This window comes from Argentina silus, assembly GCF_951799395.1.
Source record: "Argentina silus genome assembly, chromosome: 3".
Lineage (NCBI taxonomy): Eukaryota > Metazoa > Chordata > Actinopteri > Argentiniformes > Argentinidae > Argentina > Argentina silus.
In genome coordinates, this window is record NC_139657.1 from 11,739,013 (window position 1) to 11,756,479 (window position 17,467).

Sequence of the window (17,467 nt, forward strand, 5' to 3'; positions counted from 1 at the left end):
GGTCGGGGACTTCAACCCAGCCTTTGAACAGTTCCTGAAGTACATCAATGGAATTAAATACAGAAGTGAGTTTTACATTCAATCAATGGAGTCAATGGAAATGCTTTGATTCCTGATTGAATGTGTATTACACAGTGGATGTAACTGTGTTGTTTGTTTAAACTGGTAGGTCAGAGGGTGCAGGTTCCAGCCTTTAACATTCGGGGGTTGCTGCCTGCACGTTTGGACCAATATTACCGCTATGATGGTTCCTTGACCACGCCCCCTTGCTATCCCAGTGTGCTGTGGACAGTGTTCAAGACTCCTGTCACCATCTCAGTCAAACAGGTGCCTCATCTCAAACAAGTTTAGTATTACACGAGAGAATGTCTATTCAGTCTCCTCCTGAACTTGAGATTTGACATCAAGGCTCTAAGCATGTGATGTGACCTCATGCCTGTTTTTACAGAATGTAATGAAAGCATATTGAAAATTACAATGGCTTTGAAACCGTGGCAAATGTCTATATTTGTTGTGTCTCCTTAGTTCCTGGCCCTAGCAACCGCGATCTACTCCTCCCATGCCCAGGAGTCTGCCTCTGTTCCTCTGAACGGCAACTACAGGAAACCACAGGTCACAGACAACAGAGTAGTTCTGGTATCCTTCCAGGAGGGTGAGTATGGTAGACTGAATGGCTTTGCTTTATTATTGTTTAGGCATGATGGCAAAAGTCCACCTTAATTGCTGAATGGCATAGCTTCTGCAGCAGTGCTTCAAAAGTGGTTAAGTACAGTTTTAAAAGAAAGGCTCAGGTGCGGATGGGGTGTGTGATTTTTTCGGGTTCTATGGGTAAAGGGCTGTCAAGCTGGCTTTTGCTTGTACTGTATGGTATCGCCTGCTAATAGTTCCTGCACATGTGTACATTCAGTAGGCGGCCCTATAGATGTTATTCCTAACTGTCTCTGAAGTTGATTGTTATCAATTAACTATCGAAAAGTGGGCCATATTCTAAGACACTATAAAGCTTTTTGGAGATGCTCCTCAGCACATAAATCTGTCTTCAAAGCCCTGATTTTAGTCGGTGGTGATTAACCACACAATATGGAAATGAAATACCATCCACTGTGGTATAACAACAATCTGCATGTTTCCCTCCTCCACAGAACGTCTCTTGCAAGGATTATGCTTTTATGCTTTTCTGATGGCAGAGCTCTTTGGCATGGCAATACAGTCGCTTATTGCTCTGGCTTTCATTGGGGGAACATGTACAGGAGATGAATGATGCTTTCAGTGTATCACAACTCGCAATGCCGCTGCATGCTACTGTGCGCCGAAGCCACACCATATAAGGGAATCCCCCCATCAGATGGGATTTTTAAACACTTCTGATTGGCTTTGTGTGTGATGCAGGCAGAGGATCTCATGGTACTCTTACAGTCTCATCTCGGTTATCGCGGAAGCAGATCATCCAGCAGCTGCGAGTGGGCGACCTGGCGGACCTGGCTGATAAAGGGCTCTATCAGCTTCTGCCACAGCTCAGACAGAAGTCCTGGCCAGGCAAGAAGGGGAACAACCTCAAGAGCCAGGAGCACAGTTGGACCCAGACCAGCCCCAAACAGCAGTGGCTGAAGCCAAAGGTGCCAGAAGCTCCCTCATTTGTCCCTTCTCCCTGGCAGAACACCCAGCCCAGCCAACATGTGGGGAAGTCAGGCCTTAATGAGGACGCACTGTGCTATGTCTCAGTGGAGCAGAAAGTCAGCCTTCTGCTAAGGAGAGCTCACACAGAGGGCCAGCTGGCCCAGGCCATCAGTGAAGTGGTGTTCCCAGAGTTGAACTTCAGGAGCTACCTGGGCTGCAAGTCTGACCTGGCGCTCCCTACCATCAGGCACATCCTCAGTGGCCGGCCATCTGACGAGGCGTTTGAGTTGGATCAATCTCTGACAAAAGCCTCAGTGGGGCAGAAGAAGAGTCCCACAGTACAGCAACAGGGAACGGCCCTCACTAAGCTCACAGGCCTCTACCCTGCCGCTGTGCCCAGGAAACCCCACAGCCAGGCTCAGGAACACCTCAGCTGGCTCCAGCCAATGGAGTGGGAAGACTAGAGCCCAGTTAGGCAAGAAACATGGCCTTATTCATATGACCATCCTTAGCAAAATCAACTGTGTGTTGAAAAAGCGACACATGAAAGAGTGACATTCTCATATATTGTAGCGCAAAGCTTTTTTATTTTGTACATTTATAGACACAAAAACGATGACTCACTTGATGAATCTCCTCAAACCATATTTTCCAGGGTTGAATAATTTCATGTCAGAATGGCATTCTTTGGACTATCGTTAGGCTGTTGTTTTTGTCTTACCTCTTTGTAGGTGAAAGTACAGTTCATGTAAATGTTCAATAAGTTGTATTAGGGAAGTTGAATTGGCATTGTTACCAGGCAGTTTGTCCGACTTGTCCAATAAAAATTGAGGGCAGACTGCCAGAACCAGTTATAATATACAGAAATATTCACAACTACAGTTCACATATGTTGAATAATGTTTGTCAAAATGATGAATGAGGACATTGTCTCATAATGGGCATTTTGTCTTAGTGGAGAACCTTCCATGGACATTACATTGCTGAGCAGACCTGTTTTAAGCAATCGTGTGCTATGCGTGGGAAGCTACATGCATTGATGTAACAGACAATAGACTTACTGGCAAGGAAATATTTAGAATTTTATTGGGAAAAGTTGAGTCAAAGTAATTGTATATTGAAGTGGTTTGCAGAATGGAAAAGGGCAGCTAAAGTAAAGAAAAATAGCAAGAGCTTACAGTAAGTATTTTAACATTCCTGCGTTTTGTAACAATGCATGCTGCTGTTTTGGATGTAATTTAAAATGAGTAAGGAAACAGATGTAGATTGACAGTGTTTTTGAATAAAGGCATAGTATATGGAGCATATATGTTATGGTGGAATGTTTTCTCATCTTAGTATACCACCAAGAGAACTCGCTTTGGTCCTGAAATCATTCAACTGAATAGCCTGGAATTTTGCTGCCTATAGTATAGTTCTTGGTTTGTATACTTTTTATGAGTTACTGTAACTCTGAAGATCTACTCTTTCTCTTGAAAATGGTGACCCACTGAGATGAATATAATCACATATTTCCACAGAAACCACGGAAATGCTCTTGTTTCTTTTCAGTTCCTTCCGGAACCTTCAGCAGACATCTCTGTGTGGTCAATTTCACTACAGGCATCCTACTTGCTGATGAGACTGGGCCATCCTGTCCTAGTTCATTGCAGGATGCTTGTGGTGTTCTCATTTCTTAGAGTGTCAGTGTCATTATCAGTTTCATCTTTGTAGTAATACAATTAATACAACATTTCTCATACAGTGTACCAGTATGTAGGTTTTATAAACGTCATATTAACTTACTGTACACTCAGCTCAAAAACTGCCTTCACAAAAACAACTATTCTTCCTCTTCTCTCGCTCAAGAAAGTAATGTACTGTTCTTCTGATGCTCTGTGTTTCGATGGCTCGATACTCTCTTCTCCTGGGTCTAAATCTCACAAGTACCTTGCTCTCTCTTCTTTTCCTCCCTATTATCCAGATACCCTGTCTTGGACGAACCTCGGTATGTTGTACGTGCTTGCGTGTGTGTGTGTGTGTGTGTGTGTGTGTGTGTGTGTGTGTGTTTCTCTCTATTTTTGTGCCTATGTGTGTTTTCATATGCATGCATGCTTGCTCATCTGAACTTTATCTAACTTGACATCCCCGCTCATACTAAGCCATTAGTCCTTTTCAGTCAAGGAATGAGTTGCTGACATGAATGACGCACAAAAGAGAACTTTGTCACAGTGGCCTATTGCTGGCCAAGACATACAGTAATTAGAAAATGTGTTTGTTTTTGTAAAGGTAAGCTGTATACCTTGGACATGAAGGCATGTGGTCAACTAAGCACCAAGCCTACAGTATCATTTGCCACTAATGATATCATCAAGCCTATCATTTGCCACTAATGATATCATGGAAAGAAAAAGCGCTTGGTAGCATTGATGATGACCTTACGTGACACAAGGTTCAAGGTAGTAAAATGTTCACTCTTTGAGCAAAATGTGAGCTGTGTATTGAACTATGGCATCAGTTTTGCTCAAATGTACTGACACATTTTTTTGTGATGGAAACATGCATTTACACAGATATTTTTAAAACAACTGAACTGTTTTAACCATGGCCTTGCATTTGGGTTTGTTAACTCATGGTTGTCATGCACCCTCTTTAATTTATTGTCATAATTCTCCTCACAAGTGTGATAACTTCAACAACAACAAACAAACATGCATGCTTGTACGCATGTACACACACACACACACACACACACACACACGCACACGCACAAACATATACACACACACACACACACACACACACACACACACACACACATGCACACACAGCTCCCTATGTACCCTATTATTGTTCCATCAGTAAGGTACTGTTGGTCATATCCTTCATTGTTCCCATGCCTTGCAGGTGTACTGGTTTCCATAGTGGTTGCCTCGGTGCTGGGACTTGTTCTCATTGTGTCACTCCTTTGCTGTCTATTGAGGCGAAACAGGTGAGTAAAGAAGCTACCACTAGTTAGAGAGACCCACTGATTGTTATGAACCCTAAACCTAAACCAGGAGGGGCAGACTCAACTCCTGGAGGGCCTCACACCTGTCCATTCTTGCCTGACTTAGACCTGGAAAACCACATGTGTTGACCCTAGTGGAGGCTGGTGGAGGTAGAAATCAGAGGACGGCACTTTGTAATGCATGGAACAGAATGAGGAAGGGTATACCTTCCCCATTCCATGCATTACATTGAGCCCATCATCCGATTTCTACCTCCACCAGCCTCCCCTTGTTGGCTCTGTACTCTTAATGATAAGTGATAAGTGCTTGGTACCTCTGGTCTAGACAATGGGGTCTGCAAATCCTTCTCAGCATTTTAAACTTTGTTGTTGTTGTGCTTGCTGTTTCTTTCCTGGCGCACATCTTGCAGATAGTGCTGTCAAAGGCAGAAAGAACGCAAGATTAGAGGGCAGTACTGAAAAAGCAACAATCCTTCCAAAAGCTGCCCTCTCCCTGAAAATCACAGAAACACAAAGAGTTCAGGACTAAACGAGTGGCCTTTTCAGGGTTATGTAAACCTACTGTGACATCTTAACTTTAGTTGACAGCATCAAAGAGTAGTTCTGTAGTTTGTGCGATGTGCTCACTTATGCCACTGTATACTTGGAGCATGGTGATGTCAAACTAGACTGTGCAACAAGACCACAACAAAGGGCACATGTCATATTATAAAATGTTTTTGTTTTTTTATTGTACATCTTCTAAATTGTCCATCTTCTTGGGTTTTGGAATGGTGTGTCACCTGTAGCAACGCAGTGGGCAGGTTTATTGAGGAACACTCAACAACACCCGGGTCAGTGTTGTCGTATTTTAACTTCAGGGTTCTTACCATCCAATTCTCATTTCTTGTTGCCAAAGCAAATAAAGGCATGGTTCAGCTGTCATATCTGCACTGCACACCTGTTCTAGACACAACTTCCCCTGTTCCATTTCCCCGAAAGTAATGATGCAAAGCTCTCTCTTGGAGATGAAGGGCTGGGTTGCAGTCTGTGGACAGATGGGCTGGCACTGGGCTCTAAGTACCAGCTTGACTGACAGGTGCTCTCATCCCCCTCTGCATTGAGGAATTATATGGTCCATTTACCATGGGGACAAAAAGAGAATACCAAATCAGCAGAATCCCTTCTCTGTAAAACATCCACACAGGCATTTTCTATCCAACGCAGATATACTGTAGCATCATAAAAACCTTCCTGCATCATAACAAACACTTGGTACAACGGGGACATTTCATTGTTACAACAGAAGTGGAGAGTTAATATCCAACACTGCATTTGATGATATTATGAATATTTCACAGAATTTTGCATTAACAGGTGAATAATGAATGTTTTTGAATTGATCTGTATCCTTTTGTCTCTAGGTCTGGAGCAGACCAGGAAAAAGGTAATGCTGTTGGGTTCAACCGTGGAGCGAAGGAAGCCCAAGTATAGCTCATCACACTATCCTTACATCTGAAGACACCTGAGTAACAAACCAACAAACAGCCCTCAAAATAAATCTCCAACATTCATCCCACCAAGCTCAATCCCAAACGGCAGGCATTAAACCAGTCATCTCTGTGTTTCTGAACCTAACGTAGACATAATGTATGGGTCAGTTGGACAATCATGGTTGCATGGGTATATTTAGATTGTAGGATGAAGTGTGCATGCTGCTCTCACGCTTTAGAAGGCAGGCTGTTTTGCTCTGGCCAGTTGGACTTCCTTTTTGATTGTCCCCAGAATGAAACCGGAGAGGGGACTGTGGATGTCTCTGTCTGTTCGTATGTTCATGTGTCACACACTATATCTCAGCCACCACTGGGACAATTTTGTCGAAACTTGGGTGAATGATGCGTCTTGCCATAGAGCTCCGGCATTTATTAAATTACACTGATTGGCCAAAAGGGGTGTCCTATAGTACTGAAGTGTTAAACTTTGAATAAGCTCGTCTTATGTCCCGTATGAGCCATAGTCAGGAAATTTGGTACATACATGCAGCCCCTCGTGAGAAACAAGTTTCCCATTAGGACCGATATCATTTCGTACTTACATTCTTGGAGGACAACATGTTTACTGTAGACTTGTTTGTTGTTAACAGAGGCAGGCGGAACATGATATATGAGTAAAGAAGGGACGGGGTATATTTACACTGTATTTATTGCCTTTTGGCAGAGGGCATAGCTGTCCCCCATATTTGACCCCCGTAGTCGCCCATCCACAAACGTTGCGTGTTGAGTGATACTCAGTACACAGTATCACTAAGTGAAGCTTCTTGCCATGGAGAGGAGGCCAGAGGGTGAGCTGACAAGTCCAGATTTTCAGGTCAAGCTTCACCAGGTCAAGTTTCATGCAACTGTTGCCTCTGGCCATCCAGACATGGTGGAAATGCACAAGACAGACCAAACAATAGGGTGACGAGAGTCGGTAGACGTCCACTGATGGCAGGGTGGCCTGAGAGGGATGGGCAGTACCACAGTTATACCCACCCTGTACTTAGAGCTTCTCTATGGGTTTCATAATAAAAGGGCGCAGAGCTCCATGCGAACAGAGCCACACAGTCCCTTCCCTGTGAATAACAGTGAGAACAGGCCTTTGTTCTCCAGACTGCATGTGGGCTGACCCCTGACCCCTCTCTATAGCTATGATCATGAGACCAACTCCCCAGCACTCCTGTGACCTTCTCTGTTTGACTGTACCTAGTCTACCACAGCACGACTGTAGAATGAATACCATACCATCACTCCTTCACAGGGCTGACACTGACCATCACAATCTGAATGCAATGTTGTTTATGTTTTATGTTATTACAAATCTTGTTCACTTGTTCTGACATTCATGCATGTATGCACATACTATTGAAATTATATGATGAGGACATCTCACATCTGGAATAGATAAATAGATTTTGATTAAACATGGGAAAAGTGACAAAACTACAGTGCAAAACTAGTGTTGACTTTCTTATCCTCTTGTTTGATATTGTACTTCTCATATTGGTTGATATGAAAAGGCAGAACTGGTAGACAGGAACTGCAGGTAGAGAGTTCCCTCATAATTTAGCTTTAGTCGTGGCACTTGATGTTCCATTACACAGTGTTATTTACAAGACTCTACTTACCATTCGCTTTGCTCTCTGCTATCTGTGGTCTTATTTGGCTACTCATGTCATGTTGCCATATGCATATTTTTTACACAAGAAATATGATACCTGGGACACACATGTTCAGATTAGATGGACATAGAAAGCAAAAGTATATTTGTGTACAGTAGGTCAGCTTTTTGCATCGCAGAAGTGTTTCAATTGCAAACGTAAATTAAATGATGATTGCAGTGTCATTCTGGTATGTTTATTTTGTTACTTTGTGTACATTTTTGTAAACATTAGAGTTATCTTTTTGATGAAGAATCTGACATTAAAACTATATTGTTTTTCAAAACCCATCCCATGACCTCTGTTTGTTTATTGTACACTGAGTCATTATCCAACTACATAAGCCCTCTGGAATAATATTAGGCCGACTGTCATTCTGTGAATTTTAGTGCAACAAAATTTCCCAGATCCTAGAAAGTTGCACCTGATAGTGAGAATTTAACTCACAAAGCGGTTCATGCTGAACAATGCTCATTCAATTCAAGAGTGTGCAGGTGATACAAATGTATAGTACCCTTTGCACTTATTTTGCAGTGAACGAAGTCAGCTGGTCTCAGAGGTCGAACATTGCTATCACCATGCAAATCCCCCCCCCCCCCCCCCCCCCCAAACAAAAAGGGGAGGCAAATTGACCGTTATGCCAGCTGCTATTCCGAAATAATACAGTAGCAACAGCGACATCTATTGACTGATGTTTATAACGACAATAATATAATTCTATTGTGCTTCCGGGTATGCATGGTGCCCTGTACCTGTCTCAAAGCCAGTTAAACGCTTGTGAAATAGAGTGGTTCCATTGATTGAGATTAATCAAGCATTAAACGAAACAGCAAGTTAACTATGTATCACCAACCGGTGTTGAAGAACCGGCGCACTCTTTTCGAACGGGCGGAGAAATTTATATCTGATACTTATTTCACCGACTGCAATCTCAGAGGAAGGTAAACCTAACCAAAGTCGCCAGCTGGCTGCAAGATCTCACATTCCCCTGTACCCCTTTAGCCTAGTAAATAGCATTCAAGGCATTACATCTCTTGTGAGCTGCACTGCACGACAATCAATAATAATACATTACATTTGCATAGCGCTTTCTCATGAATGTCAAAAGTATGAAAATATAAATATAGGAGAACAGTCACAGAACATTAAAAGTATGCCATTACCTGAGCTAATATTTCAGGTTGTTGTTGTTGTTGAACAAATATGACAGCATTCAGGTTCATTTACATGTCAGAAATCTTTCTTATGACACATTTTGCAGACTATATGGGGACACTTGTCCCTTGGAGTCCCTTTCTTCATCCATGTCCTTCAAACGGATTCCATTCCTAGAAGCTGTCAAGCAGAACTTTGAGCCATATAAAGTTGGTGATACCTTTGGACCTACGTAAGTAATGTGTTATTTTATGGCCGCCTGCAAAATGTATTTTATTCTATGCCATTTGACTCTGACTCTACAATGAATCTATCATATCTGAATTGCGTAATGTTTTTTTGCAGATGGTGGACCTGCTGGTTTAAAGTGTGTCTGCGCATCCCTGATGCCTGGAAAGGGAAAGAGGTCCATCTTCTGTGGGAGAGTGATGGGGAAGCAATGGTTTGGAGAGATGAGCAACCAGTGCAGGTGTGAATAAACAATTAAATGAACCATACTTCAACCAACCAACATTGCCCTACAGTAGCACACAGACTAACAATCCTCTTTTTTTTTTTCCGTAGGAGAGGGTTTCTGCACCTTTTCACTATAGCTTTGTGTATACACTCAGGTTTTACACCGGCAGGTGACATGCCAACACATATCATAGCAGATGTCGCTGAAGTGTACATTAGAGAATGAGTTGCCACTTCCTCAGTTCATTCGTTTACATTTGGATGGTCACATGATGGCGACATTCTAAAGATATATCTGTTGTGAAAACACTTTTTTAGGGGTTGACCAAAGAGGGTGAGAAGACCAGCTACATCCTGAGTGAGTGTCTGGAGGACGAGGAGCCACACAGGTGAGTGGAGAGCATGTCAGGGGAGGCTGGTGGAGGAGGACGGGCTAATCAGATGGCGGGTTCATTGTAATGCATGGAATGGAATGAGGAATGGTATCAAACATGAAGTGTGCTAACTTCAGTGGTTATGTCTAATCTGCTCTCAATCCTTGCATGCCATACCACATGACGGCAGTGGGAAAATAAAACGTGGACTTCATTGTAGTATTAAATGTGGGAGAACGTGGTTCGCTGTTGTGGTTTTTCATGGTGTTTCTTGTGCTTTAGTGTCACCCTCTATGTGGAGCTGGCTTGTAATGGACTCTTTGGAGCAGGTCAAGGATCCATGATCGCAGCCCCAGACCCTAACAAGAAGTACACGGTTCAGAAGGCGAAGCTTGTGGTGTTAAACCGTGATGTTAGGGAGCTGTTGACTGACTTTGAGATGCTGGTTGACATTGTAAAGGTAGAGTCTGAGATGCGACATTGGAAGATGACATTGTGAAATTTTACTCTGTGATTTTGTTCAATCAAGTTACTGTTTCTCCTGATATTCTCCTGCTTTCTTTCAGTTATTAGGTGAGGGAGAGCAACGTGGTTACCAGGCATTGTTCACGGCCAATGAGATGGTAAACCTCTGTGATCCAGCCAATCCCAGCTCTTTTCCTAAAGTCCATAGTCTTGCCCACAAGTTCTTCAGCCAGCGGAATGGACAAAGCCAGCACATTATACACGCTATGGGCCACTGCCACATAGATTCAGGTCTCAATCTCTCACTGTATTAAGAATTTCCTAAGAAATCCCTATGGTTATAATCCATTATAAAATGACTGTCCTATTAGAAATGTTGACAGATAAGTAAATAATGACACTTATTCCTACCTCCTTAGCCTGGCTATGGCCCTATGAGGAGACCATCCGCAAGTGTGCCCGCAGCTGGGTGACTGTGATCCGACTCATGGAGAAGAATCCAGAGTTTGTGTTCACCTGTTCCCAGGTATTTTACCACACACTTAATCTGACCTGTATGGTTCCTCCAGTTCTTGTTAGTCAGACATTTGAGAACTTATTGGACTCTCCTCTGGTCTGGATACAGGCCCAGCAGTTTCAGTGGGTGAAGAGCTGGTACCCAGGCCTATACTCCCAGATTCAGCATTATGTGAAGAAGGGACAGTTCATCCCAGTGGGAGGCACATGGGTGGAAATGGTAAGCTCTATGGTAGAGTCCTTTGTTGGTTTTCCCTCTTCACTATTTGTATTGTTTGTAGTATTGAGCTCCTTCACCATGCAAACCCTGTTAACCCTGTTCTAATGATGTGTTGTGCTGATCTCTCAATAAGGATGGGAATCTGCCCTCAGGGGAGTCCATGGTCAGGCAGTTCCTGGAGGGACAGCGCTTCTTTCAGAAAGAGTTTGGAAATTACTGCAAAGAGGTAGGGGAGATTTATTTTTATTTTTATAAAACTCCCTTCCCTATGAATGACATTCAATCACATTTCTTATCATGTAGCCTACTTAATTGTCGGTAATTGGGCACAATATACTGTAACGATGGTTGTGTGTGTCTTTTTCCCCTCCAGTTCTGGTTGCCAGATACATTTGGCTACTCTGCCCAGCTCCCTCAGATCATGCAGGGCAGTGGCATCTCCCGCTTCCTGACTCAGAAGCTCAGCTGGAACCTGGTCAACACTTTCCCTGTGAGTATTTTCTGGGCACAGTGGCCAAGCTCACACCACCTGACCCCATTTAAAGTACACCTAAACTGGTCCAGTGTAAAAGGCTAACACTTTCCAAGCTCACAGGCTCCTATGGAATTACACTGGGTTCTGTGGAATATAGAATGGGATTATTTAAATTGACTTGTATGTTTGTTAAAAAAATATGTTTTCGAAATGTGTGAGTTCTGAACTTCCGTCAAAAACAACATGCTATGTTTCAAGTGAAATTCTTAATCAATTGATACATTTTCTCTCTCTCTAGCACAACACATTTTTTTGGGAGGGTCTGGACGGCTCCCAGGTCCTTACCCACTTCCCACCAGGAAACTCCTATGAGATGAAGGGCAAGGTTGAGGATGTGAGTGAGATTTTCTATTGGATACACTGCTGTGAGAGATCTCCCCCTGGTGGAGATATGTAAACACCACAGTTGTGTTCTGATGCCTTTCCCCTGTCCTCAGCTGGTCAACACTGTGAAGAACAACAAGGACAAAGGGAGAGCCAACCACAGCGCTGCCTTGTTTGGTTTTGGTGATGGGGGCGGCGGTCCCACACAGCTCATGCTGGACAGACTGCGGCGGGTCCAGGACACAGATGGCCTCCCCAAGTCAGTTCCTGCCCCAGACTTTGATGAAAGTGACTCAACAACCACCCATAAAACACTCCCAGTCTAGACAATTAAATATACAAAACTAGGAAAAGCAGGGCGTATTCCAAATAATAAAAAATCCTGATTATTGTTATATATATTTTTTATAATTCTCTGACGTATTGACTACTCATGCCTTAGTCATGCCCCCCCTGCCTCCCACTGTGACGGTGTATCTGTAAATCAATTCATTGTGGGTTTTTTTATTGTGTTTTTGTTATGTGTAATAATATCTTTTATACAGTTGCAAGACTAAATGCCTATGTCTGGGACAGAAAAGCTTTTCTGAATCGGAATGTTGTGTTCTCCAGGGTCCAGATGTCCAGTCCTGACAGGCTGTTCTCTGAGCTCCAGGCTGACTCGGCCCTGCTGTGCACCTGGGTTGGAGAGCTCTTCCTGGAACTGCACAACGGCACCTACACCACACAGGCACAGGTGGAGCCTTCTTCTCCTGGCTTCTCACTCTCAGCTTGATGTCTAAATTTGCTGTATAATGACTAGATTCGTGCCACTCCTACACTGTTGGTTTGTGTTCAATAGATAAAGCTAGGGAACCGTCAATGTGAGACGCTTCTCCATGACATCGAGGTGGCCAGCAGCTTGGCACGGTGTCGAGACCAGGCCTTCCAGTACCCCTCTCAACAACTTCAGGAACTCTGGAGGTAGGGCCATACCACTTGACTTGGATAACACAAAGCAGCAAGAGATTCAGGATTTTCCAGATGGAGAAATCTCTTTGTTTTGTTTTCTTACAGGCTGCTTCTCCTCAACCAGTTCCATGATGTGATTCCTGGCAGCTGTATAGAGATGGTTGTAGAGGATGCCCTTAAATATTATCAAGGTATAAAAATCTAATGAAAAAAAAGTAGTAGTCAGTAGTAATAATGTGGTCTAGATTACACAATAATTCATTCCACTCATAGGAGCAGGCACTGAGTAGTTGTAAAAAAGGTCTCAAGCCTTAAAACGCTCCATATGGTCTCTCTCTATGTGCCTCAGACATCCGCAGTGAGGGGGCCAGTCTGCTACGTGACGCATGTAGAGCTCTGGGGTCAGAAGCCCAGGGAGGTGACTGTAATGCTGTGTTCAACTCTCTCCCCTGGGAGCGTAATGAGGTCATCCCACTGCCAGGGGGCGCTGCTCAGCCAGGCTTAGGTACCGTATACACAGAAATATTCATATAGACCATCTCAGTTAAACTTCTTTAATCTGAGGTGATGTATATTAGAACTGAAACTCTCTCCATGTGTGTCTGTTGTTATAGCTCTGGTCAGAGTCCCTAGTGTGGGTGTTGCCACTGTCAAAGAATCCACACAGCCTGGGACTTCTGTCTCTGTCACAGTTCAGGTACTGCATCACACAGATAGAGGACATTTGATTTTTGATTTTTACTTGTTATAACACTTTGAAGTGACTCTGGTGTCTTTACGTCACAGGCTGATGGTACCGTCCTCATGGAGAATGGGATTTTGCGCACGGTTGTGAATAAGGACGGCTGTTTGGCTTCTCTGTGCCTGGTTAAGGAGAACAGGTAAGACCATGCTAAGTAGACTCCTGCATCCAGGACATTACACACACAGGTAGTTGTTGAAACGGTGCTCTCTCTCTACTGGTTTGGTGGGTTTCAGAGAGGCCATTTCAGATGGCTGCCATGGAAACCAGTTTGTCCTCTTTGACGATGTGCCTCTGTACTGGGATGCTTGGGATGTGATGGACTACCATCTTCAGACAAGGTGGGAGAAGCATTCTCATGACAGTTTAAAAAAAATATATATATATATTTCGTGTAAAACGTAATAGTTTACTACATTGTTAAATGTATTTTGCAAGGCCAGTTGTTTAGTGTCATACTCTTTATGCTCTATGCTGTCAACAGGAAGCCAGTGGTAGAGGTGGTGCAGCCTGCCCGGGTGGTCTGCTCAGGTGGGCTGAGAGGCAGTGTCACCTTCACTCTGAGGATCAGTGGCAAGAGTACCATCACACAGGAGGTCATAGTAGATGCTATGTGTCCTTACCTCAAGTTCAACACACAGGTACTGTAAACAATACACACATATGTCATATTGATTAGCCAGAAGTCTCTGGCCTACAATTTCTCCATATATCACGGACCATTTCCATAGATCTCTCTCTGAGTGTTGTGTGGCTTATTTCAGGTGGAATGGGCCGAGTCTCATAAGTTTCTCAAGGTGGAATTCCCTGTGCGAGTGCGTAGCCCCAACGCTACCTATGAGATCCAGTTTGGCCACCTGCAGAGGCCCACACACAGGAACACGTCCTGGGACTGGGCCCGCTTTGAGGTACTGCACTGTATAAAGAACATGCATGGTTACAGATGGGCGGCTGCTGACTGATTGCACACGCAATACCTCAGTGGAGGCTGGTGGAGGTAGAAAACGGAGGATGGGCTCATTGGAATGCATGGAACAGAATGAGGAATGGTATCAAGCTTGATACCATTCCTCATTCCATTCCATGCAATACAACGAGCCCGTCCTCTGATTTCTACTCTGTGTGTGTGTGTGTGTGTGTGTGTGTGTGTGTGTGTGTGTGTGTGTGTGTGTGTGTGTGTGTGTGTGTAGAACCTAAAACCAGTAGAGGGACTGAGTGGCTCTTGCCGGTTTACTGACAGATCAAAACAATGGGGGTTGACATGCTTAGCGGAAGAGAAGAATGAAAGAGGTAGAATATGTTAATAAATCTATACATTTTCACATGAATGCAAGCAGGAGTGAGTGGACTCAAACACAGCACATTCTAAAGCAGAAAAATTTAAACTGCATGTTTTTTCCACAGAACAGTCAGATATGGTTATCTCATTTCCTACTGATGCAGGTTCCTCCACAGCGTCTGGCAACTGATGTAGCACGGCTGTCCTGTCTACTGAACCGAATATAATCATACATTATTTAGCCTCCTGTCCTGGCCTGGCCCAGGCTTCTGCTGTTCTCAATGACTGAAGTGTGTGTGTGTGTGTGTGTGTGTGTATGCAATTTATTCCGACAATACATTCAATTACAGAGAAGTGTTATGCATGTTTCTACTCCATTTAGGAATTATAGATAATCTAGGACTACCAACTCTCATCCAAATCTTGCAAGATCCCTTATTCCATTAGCTAACATTTGCCATTTGAGTCTAAATGACGCTGATATTTAGCTAGCTAAGATAGCGAGCTTGCTAGGCTAGCCAAAGTCAAACATATGGCTACCGGATAGCTATGAGACGTCTACTGTACTGGGCAGCTAGCTTGCTAGCAAACACAGTGTTTCCCCTGGTCCTGGTCCACACTGTACTGGGATTCGTACAAAACAGTTTGTGTTACAGAAGAAGCCGCACAACTGAGTTAAATCACTATTGAGTCAAGAGAATGAGGTACAACCAAGTGGGTAGGGTATTTTGAAGTCCAAGGGCTGGAATAATAATGAAATTCCATTTTATTTGCTGTGTGGTTTATTTTTTTGGGTGAGTAATAGTTTGGTTTTGGTAATATTGAGTCCTCTGGCTGTAATATCGCGCCCTCTGATTGGCTTTAATATCCAGCCCTCTTATTGGCTGTAATATCGAGCCGTCTGATTTAATTGGTTGGAACTCAGCGATTGAAATTGAAAAATGTGATTTGAAAAATTGTATTTGCAATACAAGCTTACAGTATATGGGATTAAAGGTCATTGCACATCTGTGAATGACCTCTGTGTGTGTGTGTGTGTGTGTTTGTGTGTATGGATTTATATGTGTGTGTGTGTGTGTGTGTGTACAGTACCTCTACCAGCCTCCCCTGCAATACGTGCATATTTTTTATGAATTGTATATTATTCGGCCTCAAGTACACAAAAATAATACATTTCTGCCATCTGGATCACTGCCCCTTTTACAGTGCTTTGCTGCTGGATCTTAGAACATCATCTATCATTCTACTTCTCAGGTTTGGGGCCACAAATGGGCAGACCTGTCAGAGCATGGTTTTGGAGTTGCACTGCTGAATGACTGCAAATATGGCTACTCAGTCCATCAGAACACCATGACCCTGTCTCTGTGAGTTTTCCCAATGTTGCAATATAACCATTTTACCTTTACAATCCGTTCAATAAATCAGTATAAATCTGATGACATCTACAAGACACAACCTATTCACACATTCCTTGATTTAGCTAACAATAGTCATTCCTTCTTTAGGCTCCGGGCTCCTAAGGCCCCAGATGCTAATGCTGACATGGGGACTCATCGCTTCACCTATGCAGTCATGCCACACACAGGTGAGCTACAATTTAGGTCTTAAAAACTTGATGGAATTTGTTACAAAATAGATACCTATTTCCTTTGGGCTTTTTACCCAGTGATCATGTGCAACTTGATGTCAGATTGGCAGTAAATGCATGTGTTGATCCTGTAGGATCCTTCCAGGATGCAGCAGTCATCCAGTGTGCGTACAACCTGAACTTCCCTCTGCGGCTGATCCAGAACACCTCTGACACTGCACCCTGGAGTGCCTTCTCGGTCAGCTCTGCTGCGGTCATCCTCGAGACCCTTAAACAGGTGCTGTACCCTCCCAGGAAATGGCTCCAGTTTAACCCCAACTTGCAATGACACTGTCCTTCTCCTTTATAGGCAGAGGACAGGAAGGATGCACTTGTGGTCCGCCTGTATGAGGCACATGGGAGCAGTGTGACCACATCCCTCTCTACCTCCCTCCCTGTCCGAGAGGCTTGGTAGTGAGTATTCTCAGACGACAGTACACTGTCTGTATATTTATTTGTTCATTGGGATCCCCATTAGCTGCAGCACATGCAGCTACTACTCTTCCTGGTGGAGGTAGGAATCGGAGGAAGGGCTCATTGTCATGCATGGTATGGAATGAGGAATGTTAACGTGTGTTTTATACTCATTCCATTCCATGCATTACAATGAGCCCATCCTCCGATTTCTACCTTCACCAACCTCCCCTGGTCCACATAAACATAACAGTGACACATGACAGAGAGTACAGAACAGCTATAGACAGAACAGTTATATACAAGAACATAAATATACAAGAACAACATAAGACAATAACAATGTATTCAATATACAGTATATGCATAATGTATACCCTGATGTTGGGAGTACTGAAACCTCTTCTTATTCTCTCCTCAGCTGCGATCTTCTGGAACGACCTGATCCCACCCGTCCTGCACCAATCACAGCGTCTGGAATTTCTCTGACTTTGAAACCCTTCCAAATTGTGACTCTCCTCCTTAATATGAAGTAAAAATGTTTTACATTGTCTCTGTATAGGGCTGTGTTTCCCACTGTCTGCAAAGCAGTTGCACACCACATCTGAAAATGCCTGGATAAGTGTTT

General features: G+C 43.6%; 1 protein-coding gene across 2 annotated transcripts; it reads left to right on the plus strand.

Annotated features, from left to right (window-relative positions):
* Nucleotides 1–8,535: 8,535 nt before the first annotated feature.
* Nucleotides 8,536–17,402, plus strand: man2c1 (mannosidase, alpha, class 2C, member 1). 2 transcript variants are annotated; one of them, XM_083666864.1, is made up of 26 exons: nt 8,536–8,722; nt 9,043–9,168; nt 9,282–9,405; nt 9,711–9,781; nt 10,049–10,226; nt 10,333–10,522; nt 10,651–10,757; nt 10,857–10,967; nt 11,101–11,193; nt 11,341–11,457; nt 11,741–11,836; nt 11,940–12,085; nt 12,439–12,562; nt 12,668–12,789; nt 12,883–12,968; nt 13,127–13,282; nt 13,392–13,474; nt 13,564–13,658; nt 13,756–13,860; nt 14,004–14,160; nt 14,284–14,427; nt 16,053–16,162; nt 16,304–16,383; nt 16,521–16,663; nt 16,736–16,839; nt 17,261–17,402. In XM_083666864.1, exons 1-26 carry the CDS (start codon nt 8,622–8,624, stop codon nt 17,373–17,375), a joined length of 3,084 nt encoding a protein of 1,027 aa, XP_083522990.1. In that variant the 5' UTR covers nt 8,536–8,621; the 3' UTR covers nt 17,376–17,402. The 2 variants fall into 2 exon arrangements, with proteins under 2 accessions (XP_083522990.1, XP_083522989.1); XM_083666863.1 differs by having other exon boundaries at nt 10,651–10,967.
* Nucleotides 17,403–17,467: the final 65 nt, after the last annotated feature.

Excerpts from the sequence above, each read along its gene's own strand:
- man2c1 (XM_083666863.1), top strand. The coding sequence starts at position 8,622 with ATGTATCACCAACCGGTGTTGAAGAACCGGCGCACTCTTTTCGAACGG. Across the intron at positions 8,723-9,042 it reads GACTGCAATCTCAGAGGAAG|ACTATATGGGGACACTTGTC; the intron begins GTAAACCTAACC and ends CACATTTTGCAG. Across the intron at positions 9,782-10,048 it reads GAGGACGAGGAGCCACACAG|TGTCACCCTCTATGTGGAGC; the intron begins GTGAGTGGAGAG and ends CTTGTGCTTTAG.